Raw genomic sequence first — 24,245 nt, 5'->3', positions numbered from 1 at the left:
TACAAATAAATTTTGTTTGAATAACTGTCCTGTAAGGCATCTAAGAACCCTTTATTACATTAATGCTGCTATATAAGTTGATGACTTCAAAAGAAGAATGTAATATTCTCTAAAACTGGAATCTTCCATTTATTACAGCAGATTTTAGGCTTACATGTTCTTCCTGTAGCAAAATGGCGAGTTTCATATTTCCCACTCTTGGTGCTAACAGTAATGCTGTAAAGTCGGCCTGGAATTAGGTTCAGGAAGATGCATTCGTTTTCAGACTTTGGAACCTTTAAGCTTTTGCTGTAGTTGTAACTGTTCTTGATAGTTACGATATAACAGTCAAAATCTCCTGATGCATCCAGCCATGAGACTTTCAGATAGTCACTCCTTCCGGAATTGCTGACTGTGATTCTTTGAACGACTGAAGGTTCTGTATAAATCCAATGTCATAAGATCATTTTATCAAAATTATAATAAGCAGTTACTGAGTTTGCAGATTAAACTGATTGATAAAAGTAGTAATCATGTATTGCATAACAATACAGCCATCTGCATATTGTTGTGAATGACATATAAACTGTCTATACAAACATAAAACACTATTGCATGATAACAGTTTTAATTCGGAAGTTATTCTGGTTGTTAGTAGTAAATTTTCATCACATGTTATCTGGCTCAAGATTTGATGAACTGTGGCAAGTATGCTGGAGGATGAGACCAAAATTAGTGGTACAGTGGACAGTGAAAAAGGTTGTTTAAATGTTACAACAGGATTTAGATCAACTGGGAAAGTGGGCAAGTGAATGGCAGAAGGAATTTAACTCTGACTAGGGCAAAGTGATGCATTCCGGGAAGTTAAACTAAGACAGGACATGCACAGTGAATGGCAGGGCCCTGGGGAGTGTTGTTGAACAGGGAGACCTTGGGGTACAAGGACGCAAGTCCCTGAAAATGGAAATACAGGATGGTGAGGAAGTCATATGGTGTGCTTGCCTTCATCGGCCAAGCCACTGAGTATAAGAGTTGGGACATTGTGTTACAGTTGTGCAAAGCATTTGTTAGGCCAAACTTGGAGTATTGTGTGTAGTTCTAGTCACTACACTATAGGAAGAAAGTGATTAAGCTAGAGAGGGTGCAGAAAATATTCACAAGGATGGAGGGCGGAAGAGATTAGATAGGCTCTGTCTGTTTTCCCTGGAGCAAAGGAGGCTGAGAGATGACCTGATAGAGGTATATAAAATTAGGAGAGGCGTAGACAGGGTCGACAGCCAGAGTCTGTACCCCACTGTAGCCGTTTTTAAAACTAGAGGGCATAGGTTTAAGGTGAGAGGGGGGAGGTTTAAAGAAGGTCTGAGGGGTAAATTTTTTCCACACACGAAGTGTAGTTGGTATCTGGAACAAGCTGCCACAAGAGGTGGTGGAGGCAGGAACAGTAACAACATTTAAGAGGTATCTTGACAGTTAATTGAATGAGCAACGCATGAAGGGATATGGTATTAATGCAGGCAAGTGGGTTTAGTATAGATAGGCACGATGGTTGGCATAGACACAGTGGGCCAAAGGGCCTGTTTCTATGCTGTACAACTCTATGACTCTAAGGGTATGACATAGAAATAAAAGATGTGGATATTGATCCTGGAGGGATAGTGGTGGTGAGGGGATGGGGTTCATTTGTCATACCACTTGATTTGTCAATAGTGCTACAATCTGAAAATGCTACGAAGAGACCAAAATTTTAAATGGAGGGAAAGTAGAGTGCAACATTTTTTTTAAGACCCAGGGCAGTGAAGGATGTCACTCCTGAAAATATTGAAAATCTTCCTCCCATGTGTCACAGTAATAGCCCAAGGTAAACAGTGAAAGCTGTACACACACAACACACTGACCATCATTACTTGAAGCACCAAAAATAACTACATACTTGTCCTCTCGTGAGTAATGGTGTAATTTTCATAATTCCCACTCCTGGTGGTTACAGTTACACTGTACAGCCTTCCAGGAGTGAGTGACCTGAAGGGAACCTCAAAGGTAGTTTTCGATACAGCGTGGGACTGGACAACTTTTTCATTGTGCGACAGGGTCACGAGGTAGCTATCCACATCCCCAGGTGCTGGCAGCCAGGAGACCAGAAGGTAATCATTGTTGCCATGGTTATTCACCATCACACTGGGCACACTTGAAGGAACTGAGCACAACACCAAGAGACAAAAGTGTAAATAATTTTACAGCTAACTCATTATGTACTATGCATTTAAAGTACTCTTATTGTTCTTATCATTTGTACCTGGGGATTCAGAATTTGTATGCTGTTGCAAAAAAAATAATTTGGTATCCTCTCGGCAAATTAACATGCCATAATTTGAGTGTATTAATTAAATGCAATACCATTTAGCTTGGAACTGTATAGTCTCTAGAGGATCGAATGAATTAGGGGCAAAAATTACCCAGTGGAGTGTACAGCTCAGCAGTTAAATAGGAAATTGTATTGTACAGTTCTTCTTAAATAACTAAAACATTTCCAACTTAAACCTATAGCAGATCACCAAATAGAGAGGCAGTGTGCGATTCAACAGTTCATAAGGATTTGGATGAATAGTTGAAGGTAAATTATTCACAGGGCTATGGGGAAGGAGATTAAATTGATAGCTCTACCAAAGAGCTGGCATATTATCGATGAGGTGAATGTCCTCCATTTATCTTGTACATTTCACCAGTTCTATAAAATCTGGAAACCTCGTGACCTTTGTATCTGAGCTCCACACTGTGCAGTAAATTTAACAATGAAACTATGAGGGAGAAAGCATTTACCTTCCCTTTCCAACACTTTTCTTACCTGTTCTTTCTTCAGCTAATGATTGCCTTGAGGGGATCCCTCCACTAATAGTGGTAACAACTACTGAGTACAACCCCCCAGGCTTCAGAGAATGGAACAGGTACTGATTAGTTTCACTTGAAACACTTTCATTCTTGATGACGATGTTTTCATGAATGAGGTGGATTTGGTAACTGTCGATGTCTCCTACGGCCCTGTTCCAGCTGGTGTGTAAGCTGTTGGTCAGTGCCTGGTTTGTCACATGGAGATTTGACACCTGAGCAGGAACTGAAGCAAAGAAAATCACAGCTACATTACAAAATAAACCAAGTTTAATATCGCTGTTGCTTATTTATTTTATAAATCTTATGTAGATCTTAAATGCAATCATAAAATTGACACATTATAAAAAGATATTTAAGGAGCGAAACCTGTCCATTCAAAGAGATTATATACTAAGATCTCACGTTTAGATTACTTTAGTGACCGTGGCAAACAACCTGTTCACAGCAAGGTGATATTGAGCAGACAATCTGTCATAGTGATGTTGCAGGAGAGATTAATATTGGCCTGGAAGTATTGCTCTGCTCAGTAATGACATATTATGGTAAAATGTGAAATGCAGTTTGTAACACAGTTATATTTTCAAAACTAATGCAACTTGTATAAATGCCACGAGACAATGACACAGAACCAATTCCACTTTACCTGTCCTTGCCTCCACTGAAGCAGATTTGCTTAAATTGCCACTGATGGTGGTTACAGTAATAGTGTACTTCCTTCCAGGCACCAGGCCTGAAAAACTGCACTCTTTGGCATCTTTGCCTAAACTTGTATTCATCGCTGTTCTTTTTGTGTCTTTCAATGATACAAGGTACCTGTCCAGTTCAGTCACAGGTGTTGTCCATGATACAGCAAGTGTGGATTCATCCACATGTTTGATTCGCAGGTGAAGGACTGCCTGAGGTGCTGTTCAATAAATGTGAAAAGAAAGGTTAATTTTTATAGCTCATGTAAATTAGACCATACTTTTTAAAGCAGCTAAGACTTGCATTGTATAGAAGTGAAAAGGAATCTCTTTTGGGGAATAACTTCATTTAAAATTCTATCACCAAATTAGGCTCGCACTGATTGAATGAACTGTGAGATTCTAATCTTTGCTGTTCTCTCTGTCTTTGCAGTGAAGTTACCTTGTCAGTTCAAGATTTTCAGATTGCTTCCTAATGGGGCTGTGTGGGGAGTAAACTTTTCTGTGTGATGATTCTAATCCTACACAACCATTCTTTAAGTCTAGACATGAGAAACTGCAGATGCTGGAATCTGGGCAACAAAATATCTGCTGAAGAACTCAGCAGGTTGATCAGCATCTGTGGGGGGGGGAGGGGGGGGAAGGAATTGCCTCAGGAGGGTTTCAACTAGAAACGTCGACAATTCCATTCCTTCCACAGACGCTGCTTTACTCATTGATTTTCTCCAGCAGATTGTTTGTTGATAGTTCCATATAGGGAAAAGTAATCCGCTATGTCATTACAGAGGTCTAAAAGGCATAGCATGACAGGACAAGCTCTGCTACAGAAAGAATGGTGCTGCCCTCTGCTCTGGATCAATAAAGATTTTTTCTAAACTTTCCCTCTTGCATTGTTAACTCAAACGGCTGCCAAAGTGATTAAAATAAGGCACATGCAAAATAACAAAATATCTAATTCAGGTATAAAAGGAGACCATTATTAAAGCACCAGGAACTACCGGGTAGTGCAAATCAACCCAGGTAACACTAAGGTGCCCAAACAGCTTATGGTACTCAATGAAACCATTGGATCTAAAAACATATTCAAGGCAAACCCATATTCCTAACCAGTGTCAAAGCAGAACACTTGTTTTACATTACCAACTACTAACATGAAAACACATTTGACTGAAACTACTACTCTATTTTAAAAACAAAAATTTTATAAAACAGAGGGAGAAGCGCAAGATGAATGTTTTATTTGTTGGCACACTAACGTTCATGGAATAATTTTAGGGTGGCTAGCTTTTAGCAGCCAAATGCAATGTTTTTACATTATTATGTACCAGACATAAATCAACAAGCTTTGCATGGAGAAAGCTTTCTCATTAAAACACACAATGTCTGCTCTCACTAAAACATTAAACTATCCCAACTAAGCTGAAAAGTAAAAACAAAAACTGTAGTTGCTGCAAATATGATACGAAAACAGCAAATGTTGGAATGATAATTCAGATTTTCTTTCTCTACAGTTGTTGCCTGATCTGTTTGAGTATTTCCAGCATTTTCTGTTTTTATCCCAAATAAATTGTCATGGAAAGATAGGAAACAGGAAAAGACAAGGAAGTTTTTACAGTGTGTTAGGACTCCTTGCTTACCTGGCATGAATGAAGCCCCTTAAGGGAGGAATCATGACAGGGTATTGAAGTGGAAAGCCCAGGTAATGGCAATCATCATGTATGAGGTTTGAAAATCATAATTGATATTGAAAAAAGCGAAATACATGAGCTATAAAGTGGAAAGGGACTAAGTTTGAAAGGACGACTATGAAACTAGGGAAGAAGATACTCAAAAATGTTAATAGACAAAGAGATACCACAGGCATGGGAAATATCTTAAATGGCAACCAGTGGAGTTCAGGAGAAATATAATTGGCTAACAATTAATCAGAGTTAACAATCCAATGATAAAACACCCTGGATGAATAAAAAAGGTACAAGAAAAGTGAAATTAAAAATAAAGGAATTAAACAGAAACAAGAACAGTAATTTAAAAGCAAAAAGTAAATTAAAATGAAAAAAAGGAACTATGAAATTAAATTATATAGGAATAAATTGTATCCTATTGGTTTATAAATAACATAAAATTAGAGATATAGCACCATCAATATAAATTTACATATAATGTCAAGGGATTAGCACGAATGTCAATGTTAATTTTTCTTAGGGTTCCCCAGGGAAAATAAGTGGGAATGACGTTAGATGATAGGGAATAGGAATTATAAAGATATTCCAGGTAATATAATGGTTGCATTGCCAGCCTATGAATCTGGAGGCCTGGACTGATGATCTGGCATTAGTTCAAACCACATGATAGCAGTTGAGGCACTGAAGTGCAATTAACTGGACAAATTCAGTGATTTTAAGTGACTAGCCACTGTCCACTAGGACAGTACAGTGGAACAGCTAGTAGAGCACTACCTCCAGCTCTCACATCCTGGATTCAGTAGTGACCTCCAGCGTTGCCTATGTGGAGTTTGCATGTCCTCACTGTGATCATTTGGGTTTCCTCCAGGGCTCCAGTTTCCTCCCACATCCCATAAATGTGCAGGTCCGTAGGTTGATTGGCCACTGTAAACTGCTTCTAGTGTGTAGATGAGAGGTAACATTTCTTGGAGGGGACTTTGATGTAAATGTGGAGAGGATAAAGTCGGCACAGTAGCGGTTAGTGCGACGCTATTACAGCGCCAGTGATCGTGGTTCGATTCCCGTCGCTGCCCGTAAGGAGTTTGTACGTTCTCCCGTGTCTGTGTGGGTTTCCGCCGGGTGCTCCGGTTTCCTCCCACATTCTAAAGACATACGAGTAGGTTAATTTGGGGTTTAAAATGGGCGGCGTGCACTCGTTGGGCCGGAAGGCCTGTTATCACGCTGTAAAGTATTTCAGTAAATACTTTCCCCAAAGAGTATGGAACACATGGTGCAGTAGAAGTAAAAACCATGGATGTATTTAAGCTGAAGCTACACATGAATAACAGGGAGAATGACACAGAAGGATATGTGATGAAGTAGGATGGAACGCAAGTGCCAGCACAGAGCAATCATTCCAACATAATGTAAAAGGGCTGGGTCTGATTTCCTACCAGTTCTCGCACTGCAATATGCCTTATTTTGTAACATTCCGCTCTTCACAATGACCACGGCCTCATACAGTCGCCCGGGGATGAGCCCAACATCCTTGACTTCATATTCTCTGACGTGTTTCTCCAGTGAGGTATTCAGCACAACGGAGGATTGGTTGAGGAGCTGAATGTAGTAACTCTCCCAGTGTCCAGCAGGGGGCAGCCAGCTCACTCTCAAAGAGTTGGTGGAACCATTGCTTGTCATTACCAAGTTCGAGGCACGATTAGGAACTGCAATAAATAACAATCCGTGATCAAAGCTTAATTTCATTTACCAATGAGAAATTATGCAATTACGTCTTTTTTTTTTACCATTTTAACACAAACAAAATATGGAAGTAGTCATTTTTATTTGGTGCCTGATGTCTTCCTCAAGACATTGAGGGCAGACTCTAAACAAAGATGGCCAATTTAAGCACAGAGAAAAAAGATTAAAATCTGCTTTTGATACGATATTAACAAAAAGTGCTGGAAATGCTCAGCGGATCAGGCAACGTCTATGGAGAGAAACAGTCGATGTTTCAGGTTGATGGTCTTTCATCAGCACAGCCTGGTTGACTCTGTTTCTCCCTCCACAGCTGCTGTCTAACCTATCGAGTATTCCCAGCATTTTCAGTTCTTTTTATTCCAGATCCCATGACGTGGTTTTTGTCTGCTTTTCAATATACTGCATTTTAATGATTGCTTAAGAGAAGATTTCCCCAGTCTTCTTTGAATTATGTCTTTTCTACTAAAGTTTTTGTAGCATCCCATCATTTCTGCCCTCAAATACCATCCAGAAAGATCATGTCCAATGGTGCGTTTGAATTCACTACTTCCCAACTCAAACCTGTGACAAAGTTGACATTTAAATATAAGGTTTCATTTTTGCAAATTAAAATGTCCTTCCTCACAAATTAAAAAAATGTTTAAAATATATATTGTCTTCAAAGCATGTAAAAGAACAACCAAGTAAGTCAATGATTTAGATACAACTCATTCAGATTAACTTGGCAGTTTGAAAAGTTGAAATCAAAATATTAACCTATCTTTTCTATGCATCTTATTTTACAGTCCTCTAATATTAAATGAACAGGAAAATCAAAATCCAAGACAGATGAGGAGTCTTTTGCTGTCAACTTGCTGACAGCCCCACCACCCCATGGTGTACCCCTTAGCTGACTGCAACCATCATCATCCATAACGTGATAACTAGCCCAAGCAAGTGAAGTCTGAGATGTTAAACTTGCAAAGAAAACCTGGATACTTTCTCAACTTCATCACTAAAACAGCTTATCTAGTAAATAAGCTTCTTGTTATTTGTCGGATGTTGCTCTACACTAAATGGATCCAGTGTTTCTCTCTCATGATTACATCTTCAAAGCATTTCATTGGCTATAAATTATTTCCAAAAACATAAGGTCATGCAAGGTGTTATAGAAAAGCAAATTGTTTTTTTTTAAATCACCATGTTATTTCACAATAAATGGATATGATACCAGTATGGATATCATGGGCCAAACTGCTTTCTTTATGCGTCATAAAATTCCATGCTCCTGTGATTATCAGAGTGATGCAGTTTGGCCTGTCAGCATTATTTAGACTTAACATGCAAAAGCATTCCTTTTGCTGAATGTTAAATACTCAATAACAAACCTTGCATGATGACCATTCGTTTGTGTGGTTATGAGAACAGGTCTGAGTCTGGATATTCTGCAGCATCTGGCTCACCTCCAAACTTCTTCAAACCTACAAGCCACAATCTACAAGCCACAAAGTGGAAACACAAGAGTCTGCAAACGCTGGAGCAAAAAGCAAATGACGGAGCAAAAAGCAAACGACTGGAGGAACTCGGCAGGTCAGGCTGCATCAGTGGAGGGAAATGAACAGGCAACATTTTGGGTTGAGACCAATCCAGATGAAGGTTCCTCCAGTAGTTTGCTTTTTAACCACAAAGTGAAAGCGTGGTAAAGTGCTCTCCATTCTAGCTGCAGCAATATTCAAGAAATTCAATGCCATCCAGGATCAGGCAGCCCACTTGATCAACACCCACATTCACAGATTGCTTCCTGGGTACTTCAGCTGCTGAGACTACAGAGTGTACAGTCTATGGGATACACTGTAGAACTTTTCCATAGATTCCTTGGCAAAGCTTCTCAAACACACAACATTCAACAACTAGAAGGATCAGAACAGCAGCTGTAAGGGAACACCAACAATTCAAATATCATCCAGAAATGGAGATATGTCACCACTGCTGCACTGTCACCTGGCCAAAATCCTGGCAGAATCCTACTCACCATAGTGTCATTTGGACAGCTATGATTCAAAAAGACTTCCCACCATTTCTTCTCAAGGACAACTAGAGTTGTGCAATTAATGTTAGCATTCCCAACAATGCCCAGAGCCCAACAATGATTAAGAAGCAGCAGCAGAGAAAAGCATTTTCTTTATTAACATAGCAAATGATCTTTGTAACATAGTAAATGATTCCCCATCTCTCTGTTATTATGTCTGGTTCATCTCAAGCCTTGAAGGATCTTACCAGTTCTGCCGCTACTTGTAGCCACTACCTTCTGGTTTCCTCTGTTGGTGACGATAGTAATGTTATACAACTGGCCTGGTGTTAAGCCTTGAAAGACAGCTTCTTGTGCACTTGGCTGTAAATTCTTGGTTTCTATCACTGATCCATAGTAAGACAGTGAAACATCATATGAGTCCACATCTCCCATAGCTCTCTCCCAGGAGACCAGGACACTATTCAGGCTGCCGTTATTGGACACCACCACAGAAGTAACCTTTGCTGGGGCTGAAATCATAAAAAGAACTATTGCAGCATTTAATACAGATAAAGTAAACTAAGGATACATAATGGGAAAATAGTGTATTCTGTGCGCAGTTAATAATCAGCAAATCACAGTCTTTCTCATGGGAATATTAGTGGTTCCAGTTCATATTCCATACATTATAAGCATTTACTTTAGAACTTTAAAAATACCTTGTAACGGCACTTATTACAAATGTGCTAGACTTCATAAATTTCATAGCAGCCACATTTCTTTTTCCCCCATAAATGAATTGTTCTAACTCAGAGGATTCCCATTAACAGCCTAATTATTAGAATCATCTGTTTCTAATCCAGAGACTGCATTTTCTGCCTTACGTGAGGGGAGTCAGCAGAAATACTTGGATATTTGCTCAATTTAAACACATTTGCTATCAGAAAGGAAACATTTCTGCTTGCTTTGGCAATGGAATGGAGATGGAACAGGAACAGAATTAGACCAGGCTAAGGGTGGGACCACACAAGACAGGAGCAGCTTCGGAGCTATCAGACACATAGAACACTACAGCACAGTACAGGACCTTCAGCCCACAATGTTGTGCCAACATTTTATCCTGCTCTAAGATCTATCTAACCCTTCCCTCCCACATAGCCTCCTCCCATCTCTCTATCATTCATGTGTCTAAGAGTCTCTTAAATATCCCTAATGTATCTGCCCCCACAACCTCTGCAGGGAGTGCATTCCACGCACCCACCACTTTCTGTGTAAAAAAAAACTTACCCCTGACATCCCCCCTATACCTTCCTCCAATCACCTTAAAATTATGTCCCCTGGTGTTAGCCAATGTCGCCCTGGGAAGAAGTCCCTGACTGTCCACTCGATCTGTGCCTCTTATCAACTTGTACACCTCTATCAAGTCACCTCTCATCCTCCTTCTCTCCAAAGAGAAAAGCCCCAGCTCACTCAACCTATCCTCATGGGGTTACATTCAAATGGTACCCGAATACAGTAACAAAGGTGCAATCTGACAACCTTTGACATTACAATGCGGTCATTAGTGTTGGAATTCTCAAACATGACACCAAGTGCTTTGGAAGACAACGCCTTTTTGGGCTGCTGGTGAGTTTAGAGAGCCAAGTACAGCAGCGGTGTAACTCATGTTTGGTCTAATGGCCATCTGATCCAGGCCAGCAGCTGATTTTGGGCCACAGCAGTGGTCCAACTATGATAGAATTGTGTCTTTAATTCAAGGTTTTACTTGAGATCCACAGCTGGATGGCTTATTACTTTGGCTCCGCGCAGCTCTGCTATTGCCTCCTAGATTGTTAAAGCGCTCTGCTAAACCACCTTGGACAACAGTCACACAACGTTATCACTGTTTAATGACCATTTAGCAGCACCGACCACATTTACTTTTCTTTTTAAAAGAAGTAATAAATTTGTTTAAGGCTCAAAGTTCTTAAAATAACAAAAATACACAATTTACAGTTTAGAACTGCGTTCTCTACAATGAGGAGTAATAAACCGTAAATTGCAGTACATGTCACATTCATTTTAAGCGTTCGAATAACATTTCCCTATCTTTCACTTTGTGTAAAGTTGTATCCACATTCATCTCTCCAGCTCGTGGTCCTTGCCTGTTAGACATTTGCCATGTGGTGGCGATGTTAAATGAATAACATTTACAGGCATTTCTTCAGTTACCTGTCTGGGCGGATTTGGAGATGGAGTTTTCTAACTCTCCCGCCACACTGATCACGGTTAGATTGTAGAGTCTCCCGGCTGTTAACCCGATGAAAGTGTAGCTGTTTGTCACGTTTGAGAAAGTGTACTTCTGTACCATGTTCCCTTTGTATGCCAGTGACAGTTTGAAGTTGTCCACCTTCCCGGGGCCGGGGACCCACACTATGGCGAGGCTGTCCGACTTGCTGGCAATCTCAACATCCTTCACCTTAGACGGAGCTGGAGAGATCAAGGATAAATATATTTGGTTGGATTGGTCCATTCTTGGTAAACAGTTGGCAATTGCACATTACAAAGGATTCTCATCTCAAATATAATGTAAAAACGGAAAAATACTGGAATTACTCGGTAGGTCGGGCAGCATCTGTAGCGATAGAAAGTTTCACATCTGCGTGACGCTTTTCTCTCTACATGTCTGACCTGCTGAATTATTCCTGTATTTTCGGATTTTTTTTCAGATTTCCAAAACCTGCAGTGTTGTGCTTTTGTGTCCTGTCTAATTATATAGTGGTTAGCCACTGAGGTAATGGACTTTTGGAGGTATGTGTTGATTTTGCTGTTGGAAGATGGCGTGACTCCAGAGGACAAATCGTGTGTTTTAGGGAGGTCGCCTATTCCCAAGTCACCAAGACGGTAACTAGGGAGAAGAAGTGGGGCCGGCCGCTGCGAACGATTAAAGGTTTGTACCCTGCTTCACCAAAGCACAGACGTACATGGATTCCTATAACCAATGAATGGGGGTATCGCTGTTAATACTAAGAGGATAAACGAGCGAGCACAGTCTGTGATCCGTGTCCGACTAAAATCATTGAGCGTAAAACCAGGCTTTGCAGCATTCTGCTTCTCCAATAAGCGATGCCCTTAGCTGAGTCCTCACACCAGGAGTGCAGTGATCGACATTTTAATACCACCTCACATTTTGGCTGTTTATCTATCAAACTGCTCGTTTGGATCCTTGTGGAGCCTATTATTCTACAACACGTTAACTGGGCATTTGAGTGTGTTATATTCTGTATAAGTTTTATTTAAAAACAGAATTTGCAAAATGTCCCATACTTATACATGAAGTTGCACTTGTCTGACAGCTTCTCAGTCTGATTCCTCACATAAACCCACAGCACCTTTGTTTTGGTAAGATTGTCACTTACTCGTAGATCCAAAGGTCTTTGGTCCATCGCGACTCCTATTTCCAGCGAGTGCCTTTATGGTGAAGCTGTACCTAGTGCCCGGTGTCAGAGTCTGAAAAGTGGCCTCTTTCCTGTGGGAGCTGCCTGGGATGCGGAGGGTCTGAGTTTCTCCACTGTTTTCCCCAAATAACCTAACCTCGTACACATCGACATTCCCGGCTGATGGAGTCCAAGAAACCTGGAGACCGGTGGAAGTTGTTCTACTTCTGATCACTTGGAAGTTTTGGGGTGGCTTCGGATCTAAAGTGTTTTAGAAAATCAAGATGGGATTAAAAGAAGATCTGAAGAAATTACGCATTTCTTGTCAAACTATGTTTGTTTGTTCCTCCCTATTCCTTTCTGATCAAGTTATTTCCAACTTTTATCCCCGTGCTGAAAATTGAGGGGGGGTGGGTGGGTGAGGAATTGACATCGAGGATTCTGGGCAATAACGTTCTCGGTCCAAGGTACATTGTGTTTTGTCTACGGTGCATACAGTACAAGAATAGTGCGAAGTAATTCTGTGTATTAAATCTTCACTGTGTATGAGTGAGGATTGATCTAATTCGTCACGAAGGCAGACATAATACGACACAGAAATGGAAAGGTATTGCACATCATAGCACAAATGCAAAACCGTCCCGCTGCACTGTACACGCCTTTCCTTTTGCTAAGAAATTGCCCAACTAAAGCATATTCGAGGCTAGAAAAGTTATGTTCTGTTTTCAATCCAATGTATCTGCTCCTTATTTAGGCAGATCCCAAAATCTGGAAGGAAACTTCAACACATATAAGATCTATTAACTCACCTATATAAGTCTTTCTACCCATTTTCCCGAATACCTTCTGGTCCCTGAAATGTCTGGTCAATGATATTACACTACCGTACCACACACAACACCCCGTCTGTAATATTCCACTTCTCTGTGTTGTTACATTTGTGCCGTATTGTCGGTGATAGTTGTGCCTTACGTTTAAAGGCTACTCTTCCTTATTAATATAAAATGGGTATAGCAGTAAATTGACCAGCTCACAACACAGGATAGCTTAATCAATGATCATTGTCATTTGGACTCGTCTCTGAAACCAACTTGGTGTTTTCAGAGGGAAGCTCGTTGGGGTCGGCTGTTGCTTTCTCCTATTTACAACTCAGATATGTGAAGCATTTAAGGCTTCATAATACTTGAAGGATGTGTTTTTCTTTTATTAAGGAAATACTTCTGCTGTTGCATTATTGAAGAAACAAATGTTAGCGCTGAAGAACCCACACATTTCCTGCTTTCTCCTCCGGTTATCCAGTAGATTTGACATTAATCACCATTTGTGACAAAAAAATTCCGGGTTCTAAACTCTACGTGAACAAGTTGCTCCGACATTTTCGTGGTGTATAGCTTTGGTAAGTATACATGTTGGGAGTGAGAATTAATTTATCAGGTACACGGTTATTTGCCAAAGCAATTGCTTCCCGACGAAGATTGGATACATGGTTTTCTTCTGAGGAGATAGTTGGAAAGATTTGTTTCTGCTTTGAATACTTTGATCTAAGTCGTGAACTTGGTCAAATCGCTTGGTACATGGTATGTCATCATTGGAGTAATTTATATAGAGAAATATCCGAAATATGGTTATCACCAGAAATATTCTTAAATAATAATAAATATCAACCTAACATTGACAGAATGGAGCCAATTTATTTATATTTCCAGTAGCAAATCACTGTTAGATGTGTTTGCGATATTAATGAAATGCAGTGATACAAATAAAGACAATTATCTTGATGAGAGTGCATCTTGATAACAGAACACACATCTTTACTATGCACTGCTCAGTACCAGCACTACGGTCAATGCGGGTGAGTTCTGCAGAATTAGGCTTGCGTGCTTCGAAGGCTCAGTTGGGAAGCACATTACTTATCTAATCTATTGGCCACGAAAATGAAACACTTGGACCTTTCTAACATCCGTTAGAACAAAGGAACAATGTGTTTAGGAACTGGCGGGGCTCAGCCACTCCTGGCTGGACTCAACTTTAAGCCATTGTTGCATATTTAGGTCTTGGCCTTCCTCCAGTAATATCAGCACCGTTCCATTCTGCTTTGCCGTTAACATCTGAATGCACTTGTATGGCCTAAATAAAGGTCTATTGTTAAGTAAGACTGCCAAAGTACAGTCCCAAAGGGGAGCTGAGATTTAAAATGTTCCTGTCGAAAACAGGTTTTGTCTTTGAAATTTAACAAAGTCAGACAGATCTAAATGAATGTTTATTACAGAGAACCCAGGGAACTACTGACAACTTCATTCTCGAAACTATAGATTGAGTTACTTGGTAAAGAATAATTGGTAATCAACCGATCATCAGTACCGGGGTCTTTACGTAGAAACAGAAGGAGCAGGAGTAGGTCATTTGATCCCTTGAGTCTGCTTCACCATTTTAGAAGACCATGGCTGATGTTCCAGGCTTCTCCCCATATCCCTTCATACCCCTACCCCGAAGAAAAATATCAAACTCCTTAAATATATTCAGTAATTTGGCTTCAACTGCTTTCTGTGGCAGAGACGTCCAGGGAAAAGAAAGTTATCATCTCAGTCTTAAATAATTTGTCCTTTACTTCCAACAATCCAGTTATTCAATCTCTGGGACACATCTCAAAAGCATCAAATAACTAAAAGCTTTCCATTTACGATAAGATGCTTCAAAAGTGTTGTTATTTCTGCAAAATATTGGTTCGAATAAAGAGACTGAAAGAAATGGTAAGTTAACTAATAGGAGAATGATTATTGCCAATTACTTACTGGTGCTTATAGACTGATGCATTGGGGTTTATAATGGCAGGTGTTGCTCAGCATGCGTTTTGATGCTGTTGGTTGCAAGCGCCATCCAGTGGACATATTCCCTAGTGCACTTATCCATTCAGAAGTAGTCAGAGCCACCTCCCCCCATTCGCTGCCGAGTGATTTTAGCTTCTCTCCACTGGGGAAGCAGGTTATTACCCCTTCCCTACTCAGTTCGGAGATTTTTTTTATCGTATAAGGACGTGGAGTCTTGAGGTATGGCATAGAATATTCTACCAATGGAATTGACTGCATTTTTAAATTGAAAATATATCTAATAGATTATTCAGTAAAATTCAGTTCAGCAGAATAACATCGACATTTGTAAAATAAAGGACAATAAATTCGCCCTGCATATAAATTTCCACAGCACAGCCGCGCCTTACCTGTTTGCACCGTTAGATTTGCCGTTAAGCCATCAGAGAGGGAGTGAATGCGGAGCTGGTGAAAAGTCCCTGCTTTCAAACCATTCAGTTCACACTCGTAGGAATCACCGGTGTAAAAAGCTGGGTTGCAAACCGCGACCCACGATTGATTCAATCTGTAGGATACGCTGTAATTGCAGAAAGCCTCCGGGCTCCTCCACTGAACATAAATTGCATCCCCCCTCTGTCCGATGTCCGTCACATTCACGATACACTTCTCCGCCGCCACTGTCAAGTACTGGAAAGTAATATAACAGGAACAACCCATTAACCCACGCACCGGTGCCTGCGAAGAACACGGCCTTTTACAAATACAGCCCCAACCAGACATTAAGTACATTCTAAAATATGCCCGGGACGCTGAGAAATAAACAGGTTACAGAGAACAGCGATTAGTTCAATTATAAGGAACAGCGTTAGTACGTTTACAGTGGGTCGTTTTGCTGAGAGCAACGAAGATTAATTGAAAGAAACCAAGGTGCAGGCTCTCGCAAAAGCTTCAGTCGACTCGACTCGCACCATCACATGAACACCATCAAATAATATTTGGCAGGCAGCTTTGCTGGTGCTCACCTTGACTAGACTGGACGCCATCCACAATAACATGAACCCCGTTTCATATCCCAGCATTGCGTTTACGGTTCTTATCTAGCGATCCTCCCGGGCCAATTGAAAATAATGTATATAACAATAATACTGTACAAATCCCAGAATGAAAATTTCTGTACCCCTCCTAGAGATCGGCGTTAAGAACCTCTTCAAGTCAAAACTTCTGTAAATCCAAACTAGTGTTGGGATCAACTTCTGATCCGGAGAGAGAAAAATCCCAGCTCTTTTCCAAGGGAGCCCTCGAGGTTTTCTTGATTGCAAAGTTTCTCTTGTGTTCTATTGGAAGAACCCGCTGGAGTTATCCATCGAGCTGAAGCAACGGGAGCAACTGGTGGACTGGGGCTGACGCGGAATATTGCCGGTGAGGTTGTGAGGAGCTCTGGAGCGGAGTGCGCTCTGCATTTCCCACGCTGCCATTGTGACCCAATGATTCCACTGAACCGTTTCCATCCACTTCCTCAATCAAGAGTGAATTTCCTCGGCTCTTTCCAAAAGTGTTAATCCAGACCTGGGGTTTAAACCTGCAGGGCGCAGCCTCGGGGACCCGCACCAAGAAATACAAATATCTCGGGTAATCCTAACAGTGACTCTGTTTTAAGGGTATCAGAAGCAGGCAAAATAATCTCCCTCTGGTACATTTTCTCTCCTCTTCCCTTGCTCTACAGGTCTTCCCAATTCCCCTCAATTAATTAACTCTCACTTGTTGGAATCTATTTATTTTCTTTCTTCCTTGTGGATATGCCGCCTTCCTTTTTCCCTCCCCGCCCCCTGTCATACACACCAGACTGCCCCCTTCACTCCCAGTGTCTATATACTTGCCCGAGTCTCTCTACTTTCTCCTTCCCCGTTTGATCAGCAGCGTCCCCACTTCCTCCTGCATCTCTGGGTCTCCCATCGCTCAGCCCCCATCCCTCCACTGTTCCCCTCGCCTCTTTATTCTCTTTCCCGCGTCAATCCCCTTCTACATTTGCTTATTTCGTGTGGATTTATTTTAAACCCGTCTTTAATCTCTTAACGCTTTCCTTTAAGGATCTGCCATGTATCGTACGGTTTATTTTCTGCGTTACTTTGACCTACTTTTCTTTCACATCTGTCTGCTTGTTTGCTTTAAAATATTCAAAGTGAATTTCGTGGCCCTAAAACGCACATGCAAAGTGCAGATTAAATTATTGCCTTTCTAAAAATATATTAAAAAAGAGACACCGCTCTACTTTTCTGTGGAAAGTGAAAATTCTAAACGCGAGAGCACAGCAGGAGAAATTCCACATTGAGTGGCGCATCGGTTGGGATGTTGTGTTTAGTTTGATAAAAGTAAATTGTTTGGATATTCTACAGAAACCACTTGTTCTCAGAAGGAACCAAACAATGGAGTGGAGGGTTTTGTAGTGCTCTGAAAGAGAAAAGTGCGGATGTCAGGCACAGGGAGGGCCAGGATGTGCTGTAATAGTCTGCACAGCTTCGCCCATTACTTACCCATGGTTTCCTGCAATTTTTCCAACCTTGATTTGAGTTTTTATCAAGAGGAAAGGGCTTTGCAGGACTTTTGTCTCGCAAGAATCTGAATTTGCACATAGCCCGCTGAGTTATTTACAACCCGGGCCAGACAGCCAAAATTCAAACAATAAGGTCACGTGGCACGCCGTGTTTTGCCAATAAAGTCTCAATAGTATGACACAGGGCTATTAGTAGCCGCTAGAAGACAAAGGCCACACTCTCTCTCAACAGTGGCTCACTTTGAACTTCACCTTGTTGGAACGCGCCAATCCTTGCACAGTACATTGATTTCACCTGAAGATTAATTTTACCTGGTTGGTAGATTCACGTGAATAAATCAACCTTCGGTTTAACGGTGTGTTTTCGCGTCTTGCTTTTAATGCATGTCAGTGCATTATTACTATAAAACAGACCCTGAGCTGATATCCATTCAAACTCATCTGGCATTTGATCTGAATATTTAGCAAAGAAATGTTTGATATCCCTGCCACAATCTTATATTGCAAGAAGTCTTTAGGAACACATACTGACCACGTAGTAAGATCGCTGCATAAAAATTTGTTCCATAGGAATCTTTGGGTTAAAACATTAATTATAATATAATTACTTTGAAAGAGTGTTTCCTTTAGATAAGTGTGTGTTTTATGTTTCACTGATCAGTGCTACTGCTAAAAGTTGCTGAGTATTCTTCAGAGAGTGTGATCTCGCTTTTTTATGTCAGTGTTAGATACTCAGAAGCTGATGGAATTTAGTCTAAAGGATGGATGAGCCACCTTCATTGTGTTTGATAGAAGCATGTGGATGCACTGAAGGGCCAGTTCCCACCTGTCCTAGGACCATATTCCAAACCATTCCAGATCCTTTTGCATATCTACTAACATTTGGTCTAGATTGAATTAAAAACCATTTATACAGGTCATCCTTAAAGATGAACACAACCTGTTTACCAAAATAAAATACTACAGATGCTGGAAATCTGAAATAAAAACAGGAACTGCTGGTACTGAAAATGGGTTGGTTAAAAAATTAAAGAGGCTCTTCTTCAAACTGCATCTCTGATCAAAAATCTAATCCTTTATATTTCCCAGATGACTTTATTTTGCTCATCAAACACTTTATGAGGAATGATAGAAGTTGTAGTATTCAGGATGTCTTTTTTATATATGTTTTATCTCATTTTAGCATTGAAAAGTAAGATATCTTTATTAGTCACATGTACATGGAAACACAGTGAAATGCATCTTTCTGGGGGCAGCCCGCAAGTGTTGCCACGCTTCCGGTGCCAACATAGCATGCCACAACTTCCTAACCTGTATGTCTTTGGAATGTGGGAGGAAACCGGAGCACCCAGAGGAAACCCACGCAGACACTGGGAGAACGTACAATCTCCTTACAGACAGTGGCTGGAATTGAACCCGGGTTGCTGGCGCATCAACTAGCCACCAGCTTTGTTTTCGAAATAGTAATTGTAATATAACAAAAAATAAGTGGTCAGAATCATATCATTGTAAATTCCAATGGTAGCTTCTTTTAGTGTGAGACTGTTTGGCCTTTGGTTCTTTTGGATTATATGTTGGACATTAAAGCAAAATTATTAATCTAAATAATAAATGGTATGGTAGTTAGTTTTATGTGCTGGACTGGTGAGGCATTAATTATCCAAAGGTGGTAAGTTCAAATTCTGCCATGCGGTCTGAGAATATGGCAGGTCTGATGAAATATTAACTCTGTTTTTCTCTTTCCAGAAATGCTGCTCAGTATTTCCAGCACTTTTTGTTTTATTTCAGATCTCCAGAATCTGTAGTATTTTATTTTTGACTTAAGAATTTAGGATCAATTTTAAACATCTGGAAAATAAAAGTATCAGTAAAAGTAATCACAAAGCCTTTGGATTGGTATAAAAATCCAACTGTTTCACCAATGTTCTTTATAGAAGGAAGTCTCCCACCTCTCTCCAGTCCTACATCAATGTAGTTAATTTTTAATTGTCCCTGAAATAGCCTTAAAAGTCATTCAGCAGTTTAAGAATAAAGGTTCCTTGCATTTTCTTATGGCAATAACAAATCCCAGCCTCACATGAATCACCCACTTTCTGAGAATGGAAGTGCATTTCCAGTCCTAATTACGTTTGTATAGCCATACAAAAATAGCTTATCATCTTACCATATAAAGCTAAAGTATGGCATCGGCTTTGTAAAATTATTTGCAAGTGGAAGGATCAAAGAATTGTAATAAACCTTTAATGTTAACTTAATCTTGTTTATTCTGCTATTAAAATGATCCTACTCAATGGGACAGCTGCAGCAAAAAGGACAAAATCAAGCTAAATACCAAAATGCCTTCTCACTTCCTTAGAATAATAATTTTTGAGGCAAACCATTCAGCCTTTGACTTTCTGAAACACTTCGCCCAGTTATAAGTTTCCCAAAGTCAGAATGCAGAATTGCTCAATTGTTGCATAAACGTAAGTGAATTAAATGCCTGCCCATTTTCATGCTTTCCTATGACTAATTTCTATGCCAAATATTTGATGTACATGTTAATATGCCTCAGTTGACACCAGTTATGCCTTTGAATTGGAAAGGTACAAACTACTTCAGTGTACTGTTGAAGGAGTGCTGCCATTAGAGGCATTAAACTCCAGAAAAGTCATCAAAGGAGATGGGTTCCATTTGCCTGATTAGATGGATACAAAAGATCCCATGGCACTATCTGAAGAACACAGAGTTCTCTCAGTCTCTTGGCCAACATTCCACCTTAGCCAATGCCAAAAGAGATTAATCAATCAGACATTTCATTTGTTATTTGCAGGGACTTCTTTTAAATAAATTGGCTGTGGCATTTACCTATGAAAGAAATTCAATCCAAAAGCAATTCATCAATTTTGATTTTTGTGTGATTTGAATAAATTTCTTATCAGCTTATTCCTTCTGGATTAAGATAACTTTCTGCTTGGAAGGAATAACTATCCCTTTCATTCTGACAACTTTTAATAATATGTTTGGATTTTTGGAACTCCGAGGGTTACATTATTCCATTTTAAAAGGCTTTTAAACTTTGCATCAAAGTATTTAGAATGCAAAGTACACTTGGCAATGTTTGGTTGCTTGCTTTTTCTCCTTTCCAATAAATCTTTCAAAAATATCCCTATTTATTGTGCTAATGTATTTGTCAACTGAGTTTTTGCGTAAATACTCTTTCTTTGGAATGTTTCGGATATTGCTTCTTGCAAGACAGATAAATATTTGCACTAAGTTGTCAGCTGGTTATCTTTGATATAATGAACTAAGACTCTTGTTTGCTGTCTTTTATATTAGTTTATAATGCACAAAGCCACATCTAGTGAGTTACAAAAATATAGCATTATTTTCAGATATTCAAAGGTAACTAAAAAAGATCTTAATTTTTGTCATAGAATTAAGATGTAAGAAATATATAAAGGAGAAGAATGGGGTGGAGTTTGTGTGATTTGTTTTCTGTGCAATCAGATTAATACAGAATAATTGTTAGTAATTATAAATGAGGGAAAAGTTTTTAACACTTTCACCTCTGCTGTATTTTCCTCCACCATCATAGAAGTACTGTTTTGGTGTACAAAAAATGAGAAAAGACTGGGAAAGATACTATCAGCACCAACTTAGTTTTGTGTGGCTTTCTGCAGCTTGTGCAGAACTAGTGGCTGCGTTGACTCCAGCTCATAATGTTGTTGGTGAAAGATACAGATGGCAGAGCTTGCTGTCAGGTGAACAGTGAAACCATATGACACATGTCGGCTTTAAGATTGTAAACAAACACATTAGTGTCATGAACAGATTTGAGTTGCTCTAAGGGAGTGAAGCCAGAACAGGAACAGACACCTGTAAACACAGAAGAAAAGGATACATCACAGCTTCAAAGGAGATAACTCCCAGGCAGAAGGTCTGCCAGTCAAGAAATAGTTGCCCAAGATCAACTGATAAGCAATAAATGATCAACTATTTAAGACACTTATCACTTCATGGCTAATGACTCGCAAAACACTTTCAGCATTGAGTACTTCTTTGTTTAAAGTGGTAAGAACAGAACTGAATTATATTGTGAACAGAAGATTGCAAGATCACAGGAACATTTCTGGATTCAGTCAATATGTGATATCGTGAACAATAATGTAAGAAACAACAGCTTGTTTCCTCACACGTTGAAAGACTTTGCCTTTGGCATAAGATTCACACTAGAAGCAGCAGAGGAAGCACAAGAATTCACAAATCAAGGGCTTCTCAAGAAAGTAGATATTGTAAATAGTGGCAATATTACTACCAGTCCATTTGCCATAATTCCAATGGTCTACATTAACAGAAAAATATTGCTCACTGAATGGGAAAATTGTATAGTTTTCCCAAAGAACAAACAGAGGAGAGAGGAGGTGGGACCACAGATCCTACAAACTTGGGATGTTAAGCATTCCTTAATTTTCTGTGGGTAGATTGTAGATGTTTCCAGGGCATTATGTTATACACTAAACCTATAGATGTTGATGCCTGTGTTAAGAACAACTCTATTGAAAAACATCATAGGGAACATACTAGCATGGATATTATAGTCGGTAGCGAAGTAACAAACTTGTAGAGCTTGCTGCAAATGTTGGAGAAAGATGCCCAGAAATAGCTGGACCACTATGTCACATGAGTTTCCCATTCTTCAATGTTGGTTGCTGTCAGTTATCAGTTCCAAGAGATACCGGACATCCAGCAAAGGTCAGTGAGTTGGCTGATCAGCCAAGGAAATTGAAGAATTCTCTCAGACAACAACCCAGGAACCAAGCAGCATAATATTAAATGCTTCGCTGAGTGAAAATTACAGATTGGAACAAATGCACGGAGTTATGGCAGAAGATGAAGTAAACAAGCTTTCTAAAGATAAAAATCATTTTAATATCCACTGACTCTGAAAATTTTTATCTTCGAGTATCCACAAGTATAAAATTATTTCTTTAGGGTCAGAGAAGTGTTGAGCAGTAATTACAATTAAGCATGCAATTAAAAACTCACACATCTCATACAGTAAAACATAACATTTTCAAGGTTTTTACAGTGACAACAGTTCGTTGATACCTGAAGTTCTCATTAGATCACTGATTTCTGCAGATTAAGCTGTTTGATTGTAAAAAAGTCCCTATGAAGAGACAGAGAATCACTGGCAGCAGCTCCAGGATTTCCTTGTCCAGCTGCTCTTGTGCATATTCCACTAACTGCCAGTTTCAAAAATCAACTGAGGTTGTGAAAGGTGGTATGTAAGTGTAAGTCTTTCATTCTTCCAGAGCAGGCAGAACCTAACTGTTCAACGAACTCTTCTGGAAGCACAATATCCCATAACAGCCAATGCCTTGCCAAGGTCCTCAAAGATGATTTAATTTAGTGAGACACGCAATAGCAATTGTGTTTAAATGTACAATGTTTCTGTTTTTTACCTGCAAAGTTATGGCAGTAGAATGGGAACACAGTTGGGCCTCTGCAACTAAAGAGGTCCAACTCAATCCTGGATCCTCTGCTGTGAGTTCCAAGTTAGAAGAAGCATACAGACTGAATTGTTTGTTTCTAAATTGTCGCCCATTACTTCCCAGGATTACTACCCTTGCTTCATTTGCATCAGCTGACTCACCTGCCTGTGATTCCTCCACTAATGTGAACTACTGCTGAAACAGTGTTGATATATCTGGGTGGGTGTTAGATGTTGGTGAGTGAAGTATTGAAAGGTGCTGTGGTAACTGATGCTCTTCAGTGACTCTTGATGGGCTAAATTCTTTTGGCCTGTGAAGAGAGAATTTCAGTCAATGCAAGGTGGCTGGTGTAATTTCAGGTCTGTAGGTAAGGTCATTGTTTATGTTCAGGAACACTGAGTTTGAGTGGATGTAAGGCTAAACAGTGAATATGTATCTATCTAGACATGAAAGCAGTTCAGTGCAGATCATCATAATAGGCATACTATATTAAGAAAGCCTTTCAATCAGATAGTTTAATGATGCTTTACTCATCAATAGTGCAGGAGATTTTTATGGGATCAATCCACAGATACTGGGATGTAGCTCAGTGGTACTGGGACGTAGCTCAGTGGTACTGTGATGTAGCTCAGTGGGAGAGTGCATGCCTTGCATGTATGGGGTCCCGGGTTTAGTCGTCTGCATCTCCATGTTGGTGAACCTGTTTCTGTGCAGTATGACTATAATAGAGATGGCAGCGATTCAACTGGCTGGTCAGAACACTTCATAAACAATCAGACCTTCTTAATTCTAAGCTATCTGTCCACATCCGAAGGTAGAGTACTGTGTAGAAAGGAACAATCAAAACTCTTTCCGAGTCCATAGATGTTGTGATGTAGTTCCAATGATTCTGTTTTATTTCAGAGTTAGTAAATTCCTCAAATTTGTTTGTATTTAATTCCTTCAATACATATAGCTTCAATTAGTTTTATTAGGTCAACACAACCGTTGCCCTTGTTAATATGCCCCTTTTCACGTCATATAGTTTTTGC

At 39.9% G+C, this 24,245-nt stretch overlaps 1 protein-coding gene across 1 annotated transcript in view; it reads right to left on the bottom strand.

Moving 5' to 3' along the window:
- The window catches only part of LOC127578460 (receptor-type tyrosine-protein phosphatase beta-like), a 58,165-nt gene extending 41,333 nt beyond the window's left edge, over positions 1 to 16,832 (bottom strand). The window contains 10 exon segments of the mRNA XM_052030504.1: positions 155 to 418; positions 1,910 to 2,173; positions 2,822 to 3,088; positions 3,509 to 3,769; positions 6,667 to 6,936; positions 9,230 to 9,493; positions 11,175 to 11,432; positions 12,362 to 12,640; positions 15,597 to 15,873; positions 16,209 to 16,832. Of these exon segments, the coding sequence (XP_051886464.1) occupies positions 155 to 418; positions 1,910 to 2,173; positions 2,822 to 3,088; positions 3,509 to 3,769; positions 6,667 to 6,936; positions 9,230 to 9,493; positions 11,175 to 11,432; positions 12,362 to 12,640; positions 15,597 to 15,873; positions 16,209 to 16,265 (2,461 nt within the window). The 5' untranslated portion in view covers positions 16,266 to 16,832.
- Positions 16,833 to 24,245: the final 7,413 nt, after the last annotated feature.

This window comes from Pristis pectinata, chromosome 15, assembly GCF_009764475.1.
Source record: "Pristis pectinata isolate sPriPec2 chromosome 15, sPriPec2.1.pri, whole genome shotgun sequence".
Lineage (NCBI taxonomy): Eukaryota > Metazoa > Chordata > Chondrichthyes > Rhinopristiformes > Pristidae > Pristis > Pristis pectinata.
The sequence above is the reverse complement of the archived record's forward strand: the minus strand, read 5'-3'. Positions and strand labels throughout refer to the sequence as shown.